This window comes from Cucurbita pepo, chromosome 4 (genome assembly GCF_057944985.1).
Source record: "Cucurbita pepo subsp. pepo isolate OVF chromosome 4, ASM5794498v1, whole genome shotgun sequence".
Taxonomy (NCBI): domain Eukaryota; kingdom Viridiplantae; phylum Streptophyta; class Magnoliopsida; order Cucurbitales; family Cucurbitaceae; genus Cucurbita; species Cucurbita pepo.
Window position 1 is genome coordinate 9,677,276 of NC_141801.1, and position 18,955 is coordinate 9,696,230.

Genomic DNA, 18,955 nt, shown 5'->3' on the forward strand with positions numbered 1-18,955 from the left:
GGCGTGTGTATGTGTGTGTGTTAAGATTAAAATATTGTATTATACCAAGTATTGGATGTGATAAACCAAATCAACAAATTAAAGGACATCCAACAAGTCCATTATTATTTATGGAAGATTGGGCTAGCTTGACTTATCAGATAGTGTTTTAGGCCCATTGGGCTGTTTTGAGGCCCATATATTCTTTGTGATGGGTTAGCTACTCGGTCCATTTTACCTTGTACCCTGCCATAATAGTTTTCAATATAATTAATGTCTAAAATTAAATATTGACATCTCCATTTTCTTTATTATACATTTATCAAGTACTTATTAATGATTATCTACAATAAAAAAAGTGTAAATTAATCCATTTGTTTTGGTTCATTTATTGACGTGTTCATCAAGTTAATGGTATATATGCGTTGTTTATGATAAAAATAAAAATAAAAATTTCTTTGGTCGGTAACCCGACTGACCCAGAAAAATAGAGTTACAAGTCAATCCAACCCAATTAAAAGTATTTAACGTTTATAACCAATATAATAATATTGATATATATATATATATATGATAAAAAGATAATTTTTCTCTAAAAATTACACAATTTTTTATTAAAATATTTCTTCAATATATTCATAAATTGAGTATATCTATTTAGGTTTAAGGATCCGGAGGATAAAAGCGTAACTTCACATTATACGATCGTATGTAGGATATATACCTGGCACCCGCGCAGTTTAGCAAAATGCCGAATGGCGGGAAAACGGCTCACAAAGTTCCGACCTTCCTCAGAACCAACTAATAGCCAATCACAATTCGCAGACTTCATTCGCCGGAATTCTAAGCCGACGAACGAGCAGAAGGAGCCATTTCTGGTCGCCGTCGTCACTATTACCCGGCTAAAGGAAAAGATGAACCTGTAAACCGCAAAGGAGGTGGAGAAAAGGTCTGGTGCCGAAGAACGAGTACAGCATCTCATTCGAGCATCCTCAGTTTCAGGAAGTCGCCATGGACAAATACTTGGTGCCTTCCGAATCAATATCTCAAGTTCCTAAACCGTTGAGGAGGTTTTGTCTCTGATTCCATTGCCTCGCCCTCTTTTCTCTGGTTTTTGAGATTTTTCTATTGAATTTCGTAGTTGGTTAACTTGTGCAGGAATAGGTGGAAATTGAGCACCGTTGAATTGAATGGGAAGTTTGATCCGAAGTATCGCCAGGACTTGTCCGTGCTTCTTGTGCAATCTTATACCGAGGTACATTTTCGACGTTGTTCTGGTATTTTGGTATGTTAAATGTTCTCTCTACTCTTGAATATCATGTAATAGCAGTGCGTGTTTGGTTTCATTCCGTAAAGGTTGGAGCATTTCCTCATTTATATCATATAAACGGCGTTTCTTGTCCAACGAGTGTACGTTGTTCTCTACTCAATTTCCGGTTTCATTTTCAATACTGTGTGGTTAGAATTAGATTCTGTTTATGCTGAGAATGTAGAGTCTGCAGATGAATCGAATTGCCAATGGAGCTCAGGATCATCAACTGCCGTTTAAGAAGTCAGTACATCTCTATAATATAACATTCAAGCATTACGATGTCAATTGATTTTTCCTTTTGGGTTTGGTTTGGTTCGATTCTATTCCTGACTCTTCTTGGTGTTCTTTTCTTTGGTGTTGAATTGTTGGTATCTCTTCGTCTTCTCCTTTTTCTGTTCGGTTAGGAATCACGACTCTCCACAATGGTATGATGTTGTCCACTTTGAGCATAAGCTCTCATGGTTTTGATTTGGACTTCCCCAAAAGGCCTAATACCAATGGAGATAGTATTCCTCACTTATAAACCCATGATCTTCCACTATCCTCCCCTCGAACAAAGCTCACTATAAGCCTCCCTCGAGGCTTATGGAGCTCTCGAATAGCCTCCCCTTAATCGAGGCTCAACTCCTTTCTCTGGAGCCCTCAAACTAAGTACACCCTTTGTTCGACACTTTAGTCACTTTTGACTACACCTTCGAGGCTCACAATTCTTTGTTCGATATTTGAGGACTATATTGACATGGCTAAGTTTAGAGCATGACTTTGATACCATGTTAGAAATCACGACTCTCCACAATGGTATGATATTGTTCACTTTGAGCATAAGCTCTCATGGTTTTGCTTTGGGCTTCCCCAAAAGATCTCATACCAATGGAGATAGTATTTCTCACTTATAAACCCATGATCTTCAACTAAATTAACCAATGTGGGACTCACTCCCAATAATCCTCAACATGTTCTCTTCTATATTTGGTTTTTCTTTTTTAATATGCAAATTTTAGGTCTTCGATTCTTTGCGTTTTTTGAAAACCTGAGACAGTTGTGCATTTTTTAAAATTTATTCTTTGTGACCTTCTTCAGTTATCCAGATCCTGTTGCCAATTCTAAAGGGCCTTCATTTTAAAATATTTGGAATGGCTAAGAAATGGCAAATTATGAGGAAAGGAAAACATAGGCAAAATATTAGTTTTGTTTTTATAGAAAAGAATGAAGTGTTCTCTATCAGCTTTTCCTTTCCTTCTCTATCAGCTTTTCCTTTCCTTCTCTACTCAACAAAGGGAGGAAAAAAAAACAAAGAAGCTAATTTTAATTCTTTTGTCAGACAAGGCATATCTGCTGTGGACTTTGACAACAAGGTGAATTATTGGATCATTACTTTCAGCTGTTGTCCTACATTGTCAATATCCTAACCTTTTATTCTTTGGTTTTTCACAAAACACCTGTCCCACCCCCCCATCCACATACGCATCCATGGAAATCTATTCCAGGGAATATACTTGGTTTCAGCAACGAAAGCAGGTTGTTTAACAGTGCATGACTTTGAGAGTCTTTATTTGCAGACTAATGAAGCAGGTAACTTTTGTTCTTTTAAGTTCTTCGTTCCTCTTGTGGATGATTCTTTTCTTTTTCTTCTAAGCTTTGTGACAAAAATATGAAGCATGTTTTTACGCAGTATATATATCTCTAAATAGGGTGCATTTAAGTATTTTGATGACTAAAGTACCTTCCTTCGACTAATAGGCTTGAGTGAAGATGAGACCAAACATTTACTGCACCTTTCCCTAAATGAACAGCTTGACTTTGTACGTTGGAATCCTGCCAATCAAGATGAGGTTTTTGTTCAACTCGTTTTCCTTGTAATTATGAGAATCATTTTTTCCTCAATAGATTGCTGTAGAATAGTCCATTGAATGTTTAAAAAACAAAATGTTGGTTGCTATTCTGATGCCCCATTATGCAAGCCGTTTCCTTGCTTGAAGTAATTACGATGAATTTGTGTGAGGCACTCTAGTTTGATGCTATAACTGTACAAAATCACAAAATAATTCTGGATTCCAAATACTAAAATATAAGACTCATCTGTAACGGTCCTAGCATCTTGTATGGTCTTTTGTTTCGTTCAGGGGCTTGCTGCAGTTTGGACTGACTGTCGTGTAATATATAGGAGTCATATGCTAATGTAAAAGTTCCTATAAATAATTGGGTATCTATTATTCAAATATGATATAATGCCTCCACCATTGTCTCTACTTCGAATTAATTCCCGACGGATGCACTGTTGTTTATACTGACTCTGAAGCTGAATTATGTATTTATTAGTGGCTTCTTCCCATATTTGCTGTCTGCTAACATATGTTCTCTACTCAGGTGGTCTGTACGTCCATGAAAAGTAAGGAACTAAAGATCTTTGACATTAGTTATATTTCTTCTAAACCAGTCGAAGTAAGTTCTTCTTTCACCTTTACATAAAAAAAAATACTCGTCGGTTTCAATGAATATTTGGAATTTTATAGCCTCCGAGTTCATTTTATGATTTGCTAAATTCTCAAGTTTCCCATTTTTACAACAAATGCCAATACAACCATCTAGCTTTCCAAGTTTCCATTTTTCTAGAAATGGCAAGTACAACCAATACAATTCACTTGTAAAATAACGTCCTATTGAATGTTCAATATATATGCTTTGTCCACCATAGACATAACACTTCAAATGGAGGAACTTGCTTGTGCAAATAAATAAGTTTGCTAGTGTGATCAGTGAAAGTTTGTCCATCTTTATGTTTGTGCGCTAGTTTTTTGAAAAATAAGATATTGTTATAAGCATATTTATGCTTTAAGAAACTTAATTGATACCATTGTTGCATTCACCATATAATTCTTTTTCTATTTCTTTTCACGGTTGAAAATTAATTGTTGATAAATATACTGATCGTCAGTTTGACCATGAACTGATAATTTCATTCCTTATCCTCGTAGGTGTTGAGAGTAAGACAAAGAATTAATAATTCAGGGTCTGATAATCATAAAGGTTTATCTGACATAGCATTTATTTCAAATAATGCAAGGTTGGTGAAACAACTCATTACCTTATTATTCTTTTATTTGTATGGACAATAAATATACAACCATTATAATTTATAATTATGGAAAGAAAGAATTGAATAAGACAACTGGTTCATATTTGTTTCTATTCTTATTGGGTTGCCTTTTCCCTTCACATTTAAGGATTAACGAACAATGTTGAACTTACCTTGAACGTTTCTTCTTTTTAAAAAATGTATGAAAAATGAAGCTTTCGTTAAGAAATAATATGAATGGACAATAAGAAAAAAGTTTACTACAGTTGTAGCCTAAACAAAGAAACCAAATTTGAGACTACATGAAGGGGCTTCAATTGTTGAGAATAGTAGGCCAAATATAGTTCCAAAACTCCTTAGAATTAAATGTAAACCTAGTCACAAATCGCCCTTCCTCTAGAGACTCAGATCCTGCAAAAAGCTCCTATGAAAGATATATATGATGTCTGATTTGGACCATGCCAAATGATTCAGTGATTGGCAAGAACTAATATAGATGATAATTGATGGATCAAAGAAAGAAAATCATGAGTTGGCTGTCAATGAAGCAAGAAGAGAAACAATGCAAATAGTCATTTCGATACCATGTTGTATAACATCGATGTCTTCATTTTTTCTCTATTTGATTTGAGCAGACAGGTCCCAAATAGTCACTGATGTACAAAGTATAAAAGGAGTACAAAGGAAAAAATGGTAAAATAACAGCTTTTACATATTACAAAAAAAAAAAAAAAAAAAACGAATGCGCTAAAGACTAAAAAATGGGACAAAATCATGTGTTGGAATAGATGTATGGACTGAACTTTACTTAAAGTTTCCAGAAATTGATACTTGTGTCTTCTTTAAATAGACATCTCTGATGGACCAAAAATTGAAATTTTAAAGTGTTCAAACAAATTTTTTAGTATGGTAAAGTGTTTCCTAATGGAATACTAAATGCATGGGACATAGTGACATTGTGGTATTATTGGTTATTGATAATGCTAACTGTTGGTTTCTTCTGAACACTGGAACTTAATGTTTTTACACCTAATCTAATCATCTCTATTTTCATCGTAGAAAAGTTCAATGAAATATTGTCCTCTGCGAACATTTTGGCAGGTTACTTGCATCTGATACATGTGGTGTAATCAGTATGTGGGACAGAAGAATTGGAAAACTTCCATGTCTTGAGCTAACTAGTAATTCATGCAGTACCCTTAACAGAATCCAGCTGAATGATGAAAACCAGGTACTTGTTGGAATACATATAGACAATTTTGTTCCCCATGAATCACATTCTTTTATTTTCTGCGTTAGATTTCTCACCATTTAAGTAACTTCGGTTTCATCTTCCGACATTGATATCTTGGTATAGATTATCTTTGGCGCTGGTAAGCATGGAGTCATCTATATTTGGGATCTTCGTGGAGGGAGAACATCTGGTGCTTTTCAAAATCATAAAGAGGTAATAGAACTAATAGATCTAATAAAAGAAAATAAAAAAAGGTAATAGGTCTAAAAATGCTGATGCCATTGATGAATGGGTTTAGTCAACTCTTTTTTTTTTTTTTTTTTTTTTTTTTTTTTAATGGGATAAAAAGCTAGTATCTTGTTGTTCTCATTTGTTCTAAGGTTATTCTTATTTTGTTCCCCTTATTTTGATTCAGTAATAGAATTTTTCACTATTTTTCCATGTATAACCAATTCTCTCAATAAGGTCTGTAATTAAAAATGAGTTAGTGCATTTAGAATTATTCTTCTATAAAAAATGAATTGTAATTTCAAAATTGCAGTTTAATACATTCATCCCATTTAGTAATAATACTGTGGTATCAGGGCAAGCGCTAATGCACGCTGTCTCCCAAGTAATATATGGAGTGTACTTTAAGAATCGAACCTTCAACGGGAATGGGTGTAGTAAATTTTAAACTAAGCAACAAAAACCTCCTCTAAGAAAAGTAGCTGAGTACAGTATTTACATGTGGGGATGATTACCGTAGTTGTTCATATATATTGCAAATCCAAAAAGCAATCAGAAGGCAATTTTTATAGGCAGAAACGTTATTTTTGTTTCTGTTTTGCTTTTAAATGACCATGCAGGACTGCTTGATGCTATTCAGGAAACAGGATGTGTATGCAATTAAGATATGGTTCATTACCTGAACCTTTTTCTCTATTAGTTTGTGGCACCGGATGAATATCCGTCGTAGATTAAAATAATCTACTCTGAGTAGGCTACCTGGGGGAACAATTTAGTTGCCCGATGGCCTGTTGGTCTGATTGTAACTCAACTAAGCTAATGCTGGCTAAGCTTACGCACAAATTTGACCCTCACCATACCCTGTCGATGACAAGTTTCGTCATAATGTTTTTTTTTCTTTCTTTAGTTGTTTCATTTTCCGTAGATTCTATACCGAAGCATCATATTCTTTTATTGCATGCATATTTATTCAAGCATTTTCACGCAGGTATGCCATCCTCCTCTAAAATCATTGAAGTTAGCCTCAATTATAGAGAAAATTGGGACTTTGAAGGTACTGAAAATTTTACTATCATTTATTCCTGTCCGCTGTTGCTTTTAATCAAAAACAGTCTCTTGCAATGAGATTGTTGAAAATGAATGTCCTTGTTTTTTGATCATTAACAAAAGATATCTACTATTGAGCTCCAAGTATGTTTTTTATTCTGGTTGCCCCACGAACATCACTATGTAGTATATAAAAACGGTGGGAAGTTTTGTAAGTGCATGGGAATAAAGAGACCGAACATGCTTGACTAGTTAATATATTTCATACAAACAACAAAGATTATATGTTAAAAATAGAAGGAAAACTATTTTCAGCTAACATGAAGTTCGGCTGATCCAAATGATAAGGCTATAATATAAACTGGCTATTATTTTCATGAATACTATAGACTCTACAAGTTTTCTTGGCTACTAAATGTAACCAGATCAAGTGGTTGTCTCGTAAAAGTCAAAGTTGCGCAAGCCGACCTGAATATTTATGGATGTAAAAAATAAAAATAAGTAAATACATAAATTAGCATGAATACTAGAGACTAGGAAGTAGAATTCTTACCATTTAGAATGTTTAGAGAAGTTATAGGAGTTTTAAGGATGTAGAGCCCAGAGTCCTCTTCAGCAATGCCAAGTGTCTTCCCTGACTTAAATCCTGAAACACACATTCACAAGCCTAAGTTTAGTTAGATATCTTATTAGCAAGTTGGCTGACAAAGGATCAAATTGCACCTCAGTTTTGGTACGTAAAACATCATCAAGTGCAAGGTCCTTAGACATATATATATTGGACCAAGTGCCCCAAGGATTAGCACGTGTACGTGTTGGGATGGAAATTTTTGTTCAGTTGAAAGCATAATGTGATGTACGTTTTTTCACATGTCAAAAGAATTATATTTCTTTTAACATTTAAATTCTATGATGGAAATTGTGATAAGGTTAACTTTGCTGCACAGTGAGAACAATTATGTTGTTTCGAATGGACGTAAATGTTAATTTGAACTTGAGACGATTCTATTTGCAAAAAAAATGCAGAAGAAAATGCAATAAAATGATTAGTTATTTTGTTCTTTGTATGTTAAGACAAGATTTTCAATAGGTGTGGTTTACCTTTGTGCATCACAATGTAGGAGCAAGCGAATATCATTCCGAAGGAAATACACTCTATTGATCTCAACCCAGCTTGTCCTTATCAGTTGGCCTTTCATCTTGACGACGGATGGTATGTTGCTAAAAGAAACTTTCATATTCCTACTTTAAATGATGAATTATTGCAAAAGATCAATTTCTATTGAATAGAAAAACTGTCATTCTCATTTACTTACAATAGTTACAAGGGACCTTTTTTTATGTAGAAGTAAAGAGAATACATCAAAAGAAAAAACTTACTCAAATAATTACAATATAAATACACCTAATAATTCTAATGAAGGAAAATATCACAAACATAAACCAACTCTCTTTTCAAGCTGTTTTCTTTTTTTTTTTTTTTTTTTTTTGTAAGACAATTTCATTGATGAAATTTACAAAAAGAATGTAATATCTATGATGTTTTCAAAAGACCTTCCCAATTAACAATCAAGGAGGTATAACTATAATGTGACAAGCTGGTTTGAAGATATCTTCCATGCCAACTTGTCAAATCGTAGTTTTGGAAGTCCCTTAGTTAGTACCTTAATAATTTGCTTTGTTGTAGGAAGATAGAGAATACATATCAATCTTCTACTTTATAAAGTATTTATCAACTTGGATATGTTTTGTCCTTTTAAGAAGGACTGGATTGTGAGCTATGGAGATGACTTATTGTCTCACTAACACATATAGACGCCTTCTGGACGAATTTCAATTCTTCTAGTAGTTTTTTATTTTATTTATCCAAATACCTTCATAAGTGTCATGAGCTAAATCTCTGAATTCTTCTTCAGCACTACTTCTGGCTACCGCCTTTGTTTTTTCACTTCGTCCGGCAACTAGATGCCCTCCAACAAAGGAGTAATAATTAGAAGTAGATCTTCTATCAGTGGTGCTACCTACCCCGTCAACATCACTATAAATTTCAACAATATAAGTGGTCATGTTCCTAAAAAGTATGCCTTTTCTTGGGGTTCCTTTTAGATATCTTAGAATCCTGTAAACTTCCTCAAACTGGCCTCGTCTTTGGTATTTTTCCTTATCTTTTACTTCTTCCTCTATTGCAACTTGCAATTTTAAATTTGGTTCAATAGGAGTTTTTGTTGATCTACAACCAAGTAAACTTTTTTCTTCAAGCAAATCCATTATATATTTTCTTTATTGACAAGGATACCCTTTTTTGACCTGAAAATTTTCATCACTAGGACATACTTCAAAATTCTCATATCTTTGATTTAGAATTCATTTGCTAGTTTTTCCTTCAAACTCCCTAGTCTAGCCTCATCATTACTTGTAAGAACTATATCATCAGCATACCCAATTAGGATAACTATCTTGTCATTTCCAGCGTGTATAAAAAATGTATGATCTACTTGATTATGAAGAAAACTATAATTTGTAACAACTTTCCCAAAAACCGTTTGAACCACGTTCTAAGAGATTGTTTAAGGCCATATAGAGATTTCTTAAACCTGCATATTTTGTTAACTCCAAGATCCACTCCAAAACCTGGTGATAAGCCATAAACACCTCCTCTTTAAGATCATTATTGAGAAATGTATTATTCGCTTTTGAGCTTGATATTTCTCTATTTTAGTCTTCAAACTACTTAATCACCATTTAACTATTTTCCTACCATAAGTTCAGATAAAAACTCAATTTAAACTTGAAAGGTAACAAATTATAGAGAAGAATGTATCTATTCGAGGAATGTAAACCTCATTTACCATCCCACCCTCTAGCCTTTCAGATTACTGGAGCATAAATCTGTCTCTCATGTCTGGTATTTTTGTATTTTGGGACTCTGCTACCTAGATTACAAAATGGATTTAGCTAAAATTGCGTTGAGATTACCCTTTCCCTTGCGGAATAATTTGATATTGTTTCAGCACTTGCTCCTACATGTGGACTCAAGATAATAATTTTGACTCTCATCTAACTTGTGGACTATTAATGAGTTAAAAGAGGAATAACATTACAAACACTTGAACTCTAGAACTTTTATTGCTTTGATACTATGTGAGATGTTTGCATCTATAAGCTTAACCTCTTAGGTTTCGTTAAATTTTGGCCATTTTATATGTTCACAAAAGATTATCCAGGATTATAATTTTCCTATGCTTCTTCAGGTCAGGCATTTTAGATGTTTATAATTTTCAGGTCACACATATTCATTGCCCGCCCCCAGCATGGTTGTAAGTAAATTTAAACTTATTGAAGATATTCGTTATGTGAAGAATCAGGTACTTTTGTAACCCTGTTTCTTTTTGTTTGGAAAGAGTAGAAATGATTCCAACATGCCCACAGATCAATTGTTTTTGAGAAAACCATCATGGCTGCCTACAGATTCTGTAAGTTATCTTAACCCATGCTTCTATTTTGTTCCATCATTTTTTTTTACTCAAGTAGAAACCTGGCGTTATGTATGAACATTTGCACGACCAAAGTAGTTCTGTTAATCTCTTCAATCATATAGGATAATAACAATATGTGGCCATCAATTTATCCTCGACTATTTGTAACCGTTTCTTTTTCTATTTGTTTCGTTGGCAACTTTCAAATTTCCAGATATCTCATGTATGAGGTTTGAGTGGATCGTGAAAATAGTCCTAACACTTTAGTTTGTAGACCATGTGAAGAAAAGTCTACGCTATGCTATTAAAGTAAATTGCAAAGTCCAATAATTTTCTTATGTGCGAATTTTGATTTAGGAATTCTCTTGCATTTAGGCTCTTACTTGGTAGAGGCTCAGTCAGAAATAATAATAATAATAGTAAAACTAAATAGAAAGAAGGGGCTATCCAGTTAGCAAATCTCCTTGCACGGGTGCTGTACAAACAAGGACGTCTGTCTAAGCAATTGAAAGTTATATTGGCCTGCCATAACCTGTTAATTTCTGGTTCATAGAAGATGAAAAGATGTTTCGGTCTAGTAAATATTAGCGCGGAAGTTATTTAGTATAGTAACATACTGTGATGATATGCGGATTCGTAGCATGTGCAGCTGTTCATAGCGAGTTACTGGTACATGTACCTGGAGTTTTGTTCAGTCAAGTTTCTAATCAATTTTGCAATGGTATATTGTAGATCTATTCAGTTGGGTCTCCTTCTGATGAAGGCATTCATCTTTTGGATTTTCATCCCGACGTCCGCTCTCCCAGCCACGTGAACTTTAAGTAAGAATTTAATGAACTAACTTGTAGGTTTTGTAAGAATACGATACAAAATGGGCAGCTATAGACACCAATAGGTGGTGAAAGAAAAACAATAAAATGGCAATATAAGTATCATTAATCCTTAACATTCTACGACTTTGAATCTATTAAATATCAACATTTGTTATAGAGAAGAGATTGATATTCTTTTGTGCCGTTTATTGAATCCTTTTCATGTTCCAGTGATGAGATATATGGTGCTGGAGGCGAAAACAAAAGACGACAGAACAGGTTTGTGAAGTTGTCTGAAGGAGTTACTTCTTGTGCTGCTCACCCCCTCAATGGCACCATCATAGCTGGAACCAAGGTTTGTTTATATCTTATCTTTACTATTTATTGCAGTAGTGCTCATCTTTCCCTTTTTACATAAATAGCCCTTTCTCTTCGATGAAATCCTGACTTTTGGGAGGATTGGTTACAGAATTCATCTTTGATCATGATTTCCCAGAAGAACCGATCATGTTAGAAGCCAGAGTTCCAATTTGAAGCCGCTTTTAAGTTCAATGGAAAAAGTGGTAAAGGTCGTTGCTATCGAGTAATCAAAAAATGGCTTGGGAACTCAGGTGGGTTAGTGATGGTCCGTTGCTTTGCTTTTTATGCTCTTGCAAACTCAGTGTATATGAATATCATGTCTATTTACACCTGATCATAACAAATTTAGTGGTATATTTTCTTGTGTTTTTTTAACGCTGGTTCGTTATATCAATATGTTGTTTAGATCATGAACGAATCTAATATGAAGCTAATTCATGGTTGTTAAGTTTCAAGTAAGAATACGCATCATATCTTATAAAGCATTGAGTCTAAAATCACTACTCGATAATATCATACTATCATACACATTAGGTCTTCCGAGAATCTTTTGTTCAAAAGATTGTTATGCCAACATTATTCTACATTAATCAAAATTACTGATTTAATTACTCTTTGAATCATCATTGATCAATGGAATGTGTAATTTTAAGCTCGGATTCATATTTCACGATTGCAACTTTTGAACAAAAGATTGCAAATTTACAGTTCAAAACGCAAATACTTTTAAGCTTGGATTCATATTTTCCATAAACGTGTTTGCGTTTTCAGTTCATGTCACAATACATTGTACAAAAGAACATTAAAAATTGGTGCGACGAACTTAAAAGGAACAGCACGAACAAATGCCAACAGAAGTAAAACCCATCATCAACAGTGACACCATAGAACATGAATGATTGAGGCCAAAACAATAATGCATTGTATCAAGAGCGACAATGGGTTTCAAAAGTGCAATAATAATTGGTACACCATCTGTATTGACATTATGACGAAGGCACCATCTTGTGTGGGTAAGGGGTATACCAAATCATTAGAAGCAGAGGCTAATAATATAGTTTTCTCAATGTTCTATATCAAAACAAAGAATGAGAGGGCAAGAAAAAAAAAATGGCATTAATATCAGGAAGCGGTTCAATTTTCATCACAATTGTTCCACCAAAAGCTAACAGAAAAGCTAGTTGTTAGGGATCGAACATAGTGCCACCATTTTGGTGGGATATATAGCATCTCACCTTCCTCTAGAATGCAGTCCACAAAATCCAAGTCCACCACCTTTGGAAACTCTTTTTCGTCTATGTTGTCTAGATCGACCTTCAAAGTAATATTTACGAACAATGTAAGCTCGAAACACGGTGATCGTTGTAAAGAGTAAAAACACAAAAACAGTGGAACGAATAGCGCTCGACAGATCAATGAAGCAAATTTAAGAAACAATGATAAGGTGATAGATAACTAATGAAGAAAACATAATTCTCATGGCTATGCTCCAGAATTTTAAACCATAATCATGTCAGTTTTTCATCACACATAAGATTTATTACAGTGATTACCTGGCTGGAATTGCAAAGCATAGTTTCAGTGTATGGGTAAAGTTCCTCACACAATGAAGCATCATAAAGCCTAATGTACTTTTTGCCTAAAACCTGTACAAAAGGAAACAGTTAAGTATCAAAGTAGTAAACTAACAGCAATTTCTTTGTTGTTTGCTTGCAGCATCTTCTACTATGCGTGCAAAGCATCACTATCCACACCCTCATTAAGATAAACGTGATTATGTAAATATATGAACACATGCCAGTAGAGAAAAAAATATAGGACGGTCACAAAAAAGTGCATAGGGCAACCTGAATGCAATGCAAGAGTTTGAGATTTTTTCAGCTTACTCAAGCCCTGCTAGCGACCCGCTAGCAGATATTGTCCTCCTTAGGCTTCCACTCAAGGTTTTTAAAACGCGTCTGCTAGGGAGAGGTTTCTACACCCTTATAAAGAATATTTCGTTCTCCTCTCCAACCGATGTGGAATCTCACAATCCACCCCTCTTCGGGGCCCAACGTCCTCGCTGACACTCGTTCCCTTCTCTAATCAATATGGGATCCCCAAATCCACCCTTCTTCGGGTCCAGCGTCCTTGTTGGCACACCACCTCATGTCCGCCCCCCCTTCAGGGCTTAGCTTCCTCGCTGGCACATCGCCTAGTGTCTGGCTCTAATACCATTTGTAACAGCCCAAGCCCACCGCCAGCAGATATTGCCCTCTTTGGATTTTCCCTTTCGGGTTCCCCCCTCAAAAACGTGTCTGCTAGGGAGAGGTTTTCACACCCTTATAAAGAATACTTCGTTCTCTTCCCCAATCGATGTGAGATCTCACAGACATTGTTTCTATTAAAATCTTTTATCTCCAAGACCTCTACCAATTTCCAAAGCAGCAACACAATTCCTCTTAAGAGAACTATCACATTCACTCGATCCCCGCCTCATTTTTCCTCGCAACAGAGGATGCTTTTACTTCCTGTCTCCAGACTCTATCCAGTTTGCCAACAGTTCACAAGTCAACAGGTTCATTTAAGAAAAAATTGCAGTTTTACTACTCAGTGAATCAATATTCTGAAAATCTGAATGCTAAATGACACGAACCCTTTTTATATTCAGCCTTAAGATGTGACTTATTCAATTGTCGAAGCACGACTCCATCCTATAGTTCAAAATGTAGGGTTGGAAGTGCCAAATGAAAAGATGCAAAGAAAAAAAAAGGAAAAATAAAAATGAGAATTAGCTCACAAAAGTTACAATGCTTTCCAGTGTAATCATTTCAAGCAATCATCTGTTAATACAAACCTGAGCTAATATATTGTGATGAGGATCATGGTGTAAAGGTGTTACTGTCCCAGGTGGGCCAAACCAAGCATTAAGAGATCTTAACTCTCCGCCACCAACAAAACAGTAATCAGGAATACAAATGTCCTTCCGGAGCTCATCTATCTGTCTTTGAAGAAAGAAAGAAAGAAAAATAATTAATAATATTTGCAGTACTAAATGCCATAGGTTAGCATTATGTTCTTCAAAGAATCTACCAGATAATAAGATGCACACAGATATGCATGCACATACAATGCGAAGCAGATAAAGTTATGTATGGATACGTGCCTGGTCAAATAATGGATGTTGAGCGAGATACGTTATATCATCAGAACGGTTATTGGACTGAATCCTGACAAGAAATTCGGAAAACGTAATAAGCTCTTGTTTCCATTCTGGACGTAAATAGTTCTTCCCAACCTGAAAAGCATAAAAGCTTTACAAGCCTTCAGTTCAGGGGTGGAAAATCTATCAGTTCCAATATCAAGTCAGCAGGAGTTAAGCTACAATAGGAAGAAAAATTATATAAAGAAACAAGAAAGGAAACAAACCTCTCAAAAGGGTTGTAAAGAATAATAGTCAAGAAATACTTTATACAATTTGGTACACAAACACATTCTCAAGATCCAAGACTGTTCACGTATCGATAATAAACAAATGAATAGATAAATAAATCACCTCAACTGGGATCGTACGGCCGCCAGCAACCTTTTGTAAGTAATCCATGCTCTTCCACTTTGTCCTAGCTGGCCAATGAGCCATACCATCACTAATAATAACTGGGAAACCTGGTTGGAAATATTCACGCAAGAATCCCTCTAGAGATAAAGCAGACGTCTTTGCTACTATCTTATTAGTGAGAGCCTTTACTGGTAAATTCCAAGAAACCTATACGTCGAAGGCATCCAATGATACTTGTTAGAACAGATTTTGGTAGACTTGGAAACATGGATTATATGATATTATCAACACCACGTAGGAAAACAAAACATTAGCACAATCATAATAAGAAATGATGGAAGAGAGAAAAATTTAAAAAGGCAGGGGCATACGATCAAAATAGTTAATAAATCAGAAATTCAATATTATTTGAATTTCAGGGCAGTTCTCCTGCAATTCCCTTTCTCAAATTCTCTCGGTTGTGGACGATGCTATTCTTTCAGGTCGAGTAAGGTGATATGGAGACCCAATGTTGAAAGGAAGTTAAGATTTTGTTCGGACATGATTCCTCCGCGGCATTAATACTTGTGATAGAATTGCGACAAGGAATCCTAGATATCTTTCTTAAGTTTGGGGTTGTATGCGTGTTTCGTTGACAACGGTAGGATGTGAATCAAAATCATCTCTCTTTGGTGCACATTTTCCATTAATTCGTGGCGGAAGCTTCTCAACTGTTTTGGGTTTCAAGTGATTCCCCCTAGATGTGTAAAGGAGTTCTTACTTCAAATGCTCTATAGCCATCTGTTCAACGCACACGAATCTCGTCACATTGTCACTAAATACTAATAGGACTACTACTCTAAGCTTTGGCTAAAATGGAATGGGAGACTCTTTGAAGGGCTTGATAGGAAATCTTGAGCTTAGGGAACTAATTGGTTATATAAAACTTATTCAGTCCAGGTACTATTGTAAGTTCATCAGATAGAACACTATCATTTCTTCCTAAAGTTCTCAGACGATCTCGAAGTGTCTTTCACCTTCTAGCATATATTTAGCTCAAAAGAAATAAGTTTCAGAATAACATCATTCTAAACAACAGTAATGAAATCCATCATTAAGCACTGCCAGTGAAAATGAATCAAATAGAACACGAGCGTTCGTCTACGCCAACGCTTCCCTCATCACGAAATTTAACTTGAACAAGAACGCTTCTAGCAAGTAAACAAGTTAGTTGTTTAAATCCAGGGTAGCTCTGGCTTCCTCGTGGTAATCCCACAATGACATTAGCAAACATTTACAGGAAAAAACTTCAAATAACTGCAGAATTTTCATCACCAAACGAAGAATAAGATCCACCACGATTTACAAGATGAATCCATTTGATCTTCGTTTCTGAAATGTAAGACTAGAACACTAACGTTTCACAAATGAGTGAATGAAAAATGAAAAACAAAAATCCCATTAGAAGATTTAGAACAGTGAGTTTGACAGAAATGAACTAAGAAAGAATCAGCAACCAAGTTCTTCAAAACATTAGAATCACGAATCACCAACAGGAAGAAGTTAAGAAACTCAAATCAAATAAAAATCAATTAAAAGAAACGAATCTCACCTCGTTATTCCGCTCCTCACAACCCAACGGAGGCTCCAATTGATCATCCTTCTCCGCAACATCCAAAACCCTAACAACCCTCGCCGCAGCAGATACTTTCGCAATGGCAGAATCCAAATCACTCCTCAAAAGCGGACCACCCATGATCACTCCCATATCCAAAACCCTAAGAGCCTCCTTAAAGTCGCCGCCAGCAAAATGGAACCTGGCCAAGTAGAGGCAAGCCATGGAGTAGGCATCACGCCATATAGGGAGAACAGAGTGCCAAGGGCCAGAATGAAGCTGCTCCCAAGCCATCTCACTAGCTGCCTCGGCAGCATGTGAGTCTCCGGCAGCCGCGAGAGTCGCCATACTGATGTAGGCATAGCCACCGTGCTCACAGATTGAGTGTAGCAGCGACGGCAACTCAGCGTCGAGAAGAGGGGTTTCAAAATGGTATGAAGAAGGACCGTCTTTAGCTCCCGACGAAGACATGGCTGCCGGAAAAAGGGCTACAGTTGCAGAATCCAAGGAAGAAGAAGAAGAAGAAGAAGAAAGAAGAGAATTGAATGAAATTGATTGAACCGAGGGAGAAGCAGTTGATATTTAGCAGTTGAAATTGCAAAGATATTTTGGTTGGTGGGGTAACGCAATTGAAAAATGTCACTTTTTCAATATCATTTTTTTTTTAATTTTTAAATAAATACCCAAAATTAGGAATATTTTATTTTTCTATTTTTGGGTTGAAATCAATTATTGAATTCATATAATTTATGTAATAAAATGATTTATGTAATATTTAAAAATAAAAAAAAATCATATATTTATTTATTTTTTAAATATTTACGAAATATCACAGACAAAACTGTAATTTTTTTATGAGCTGAAACGTATCATAAAATTTATATAAATTAAACGAACAAATTAATATTATAAGCTTAAGATAAATGCATTTTCTTTTTTAAGTATTTTTTACCTTTTTTTATATAATTATTTGCTTTTATTCAAATTAAAATAATATTTATAATTTATTTAAAATAAAAAATGTGGTAATTTAAATATAATCCAATTAGTTAAATAAATTAGGAAAAGAAAAAAAAAGAATAAAAATGGTACGGCCGTAGCTTCTAGAAGCACAAAATATCAAGCGGACGAATAAAATATATTTATATTGCCACGTGGCACAAAATGACACGCATGCAATGGTTGGGTGACTAAGAGAGCTCCACGTCAAGAAGAAATAAGTAAATCAATGTCTATGGGGACCCATCATAGCTTCACCAAATAAAAAATAAATAAATAAATAAATAAAAAATCCCTTTCAAAACCTTCAATTATAACCTAAAGTTTGATATTTGTATTACTTAGAATTCAAATAAATAAATAATCGTATCAAATTATGTTATAAAGTTTGTGATTTATAATTATTTACGTTAGCTCGTAATCACCTAAATAAATTTATTATCGTTTCAAAAATTTACCAAAATAACAAAAATAAATAAACAAAAATATATGGAAGAAATAAAAAATTATATTCTAATAATTTTAAAATAAAATTTAAAAAGAAAGTCGTCTGGAATTTTAATGTACATTTTTAAGTGACACGACGTATGCATCATTAAAACAAATTAGAACACGAAAATAAAGGTCACCTCCATGTTAGGGTAGCGGTGGAGGTTGATGGACCATGCTTTTGTGGCAAATCTAAGACCTTAACGGCGGTCGACACGGCGGAGATTGAGCGGCGACGGCGAGTGGACGGAGGAGGAAAGGGCTTCTTCTTCAGAGTAATTGAAGAGATTGAGAGAGAGAGGAGAGAGAGAGAGATTTTAATTTGTGGGGAAAGCAAAATAAATAAATTCCACTATTTATTTATTTATTTATTTTTAACCATCAACATCAACTCCCAAACAATATTCTCTCATTTTTTTTTTCTATTTATTATTATTATTTCGATAATGATTGGCTACATACTAAAAATATAAATAAATAAATAAATAAAACAATGATTGGTTACTACTTTCTTAGTATTTTCTATTTTAAAATTTTTTATACATTAAAAAATTATGAGATGAAATGCTATTTTTGTTCGATTTTAAATTATTAACTTTTGCAATAATAATTTACGTATTTTTTTACTAAAATATATTTAAAATATAATAATTTTTTTAATAAATAATAGTTATGTTTTAAAATTTTATAAATTAATATATATATATATATATATATATATATATATATATATTAGAAGGGTTATTTATTATTATTTTTTAAAGAAAATAATGAAAATTAATTTTTATAACAAAAAAATCTATGCCTACAT

General features: G+C 34.4%; 2 protein-coding genes across 2 annotated transcripts; one reads left to right on the forward strand and one right to left on the reverse strand.

The window, feature by feature from the left end:
• The first annotated feature begins 678 nt into the window (after positions 1-678).
• On the forward strand, positions 679-11,899 carry LOC111793608 (Transducin/WD40 repeat-like superfamily protein). Its single transcript, XM_087123488.1, has 18 exons — positions 679-1,049; positions 1,138-1,234; positions 1,336-1,389; positions 1,482-1,531; positions 2,613-2,646; positions 2,779-2,863; positions 3,032-3,123; positions 3,659-3,733; positions 4,267-4,355; positions 5,469-5,598; positions 5,725-5,814; positions 6,818-6,883; positions 7,998-8,089; positions 10,128-10,193; positions 10,283-10,349; positions 11,085-11,173; positions 11,396-11,519; positions 11,634-11,899. Exons 1-18 carry the CDS (start codon positions 991-993, stop codon positions 11,676-11,678), a joined length of 1,404 nt encoding a protein of 467 aa, XP_086979614.1. The 5' UTR covers positions 679-990; the 3' UTR covers positions 11,679-11,899.
• Positions 11,900-12,423: 524 nt separating this feature from the next.
• Positions 12,424-17,256, reverse strand: LOC111792583 (lysine-specific demethylase JMJ30). The gene is made up of 6 exons (XM_023674092.2): positions 16,654-17,256; positions 15,060-15,269; positions 14,670-14,801; positions 14,361-14,504; positions 13,078-13,170; positions 12,424-12,838 (listed from the first exon to the last, which is right to left on the reverse strand). The coding sequence occupies exons 1-6, from the start codon at positions 17,125-17,127 to the stop codon at positions 12,659-12,661; spliced, it is 1,233 nt and encodes a 410-aa protein (XP_023529860.2). The 5' UTR covers positions 17,128-17,256; the 3' UTR covers positions 12,424-12,658.
• Positions 17,257-18,955: the final 1,699 nt, after the last annotated feature.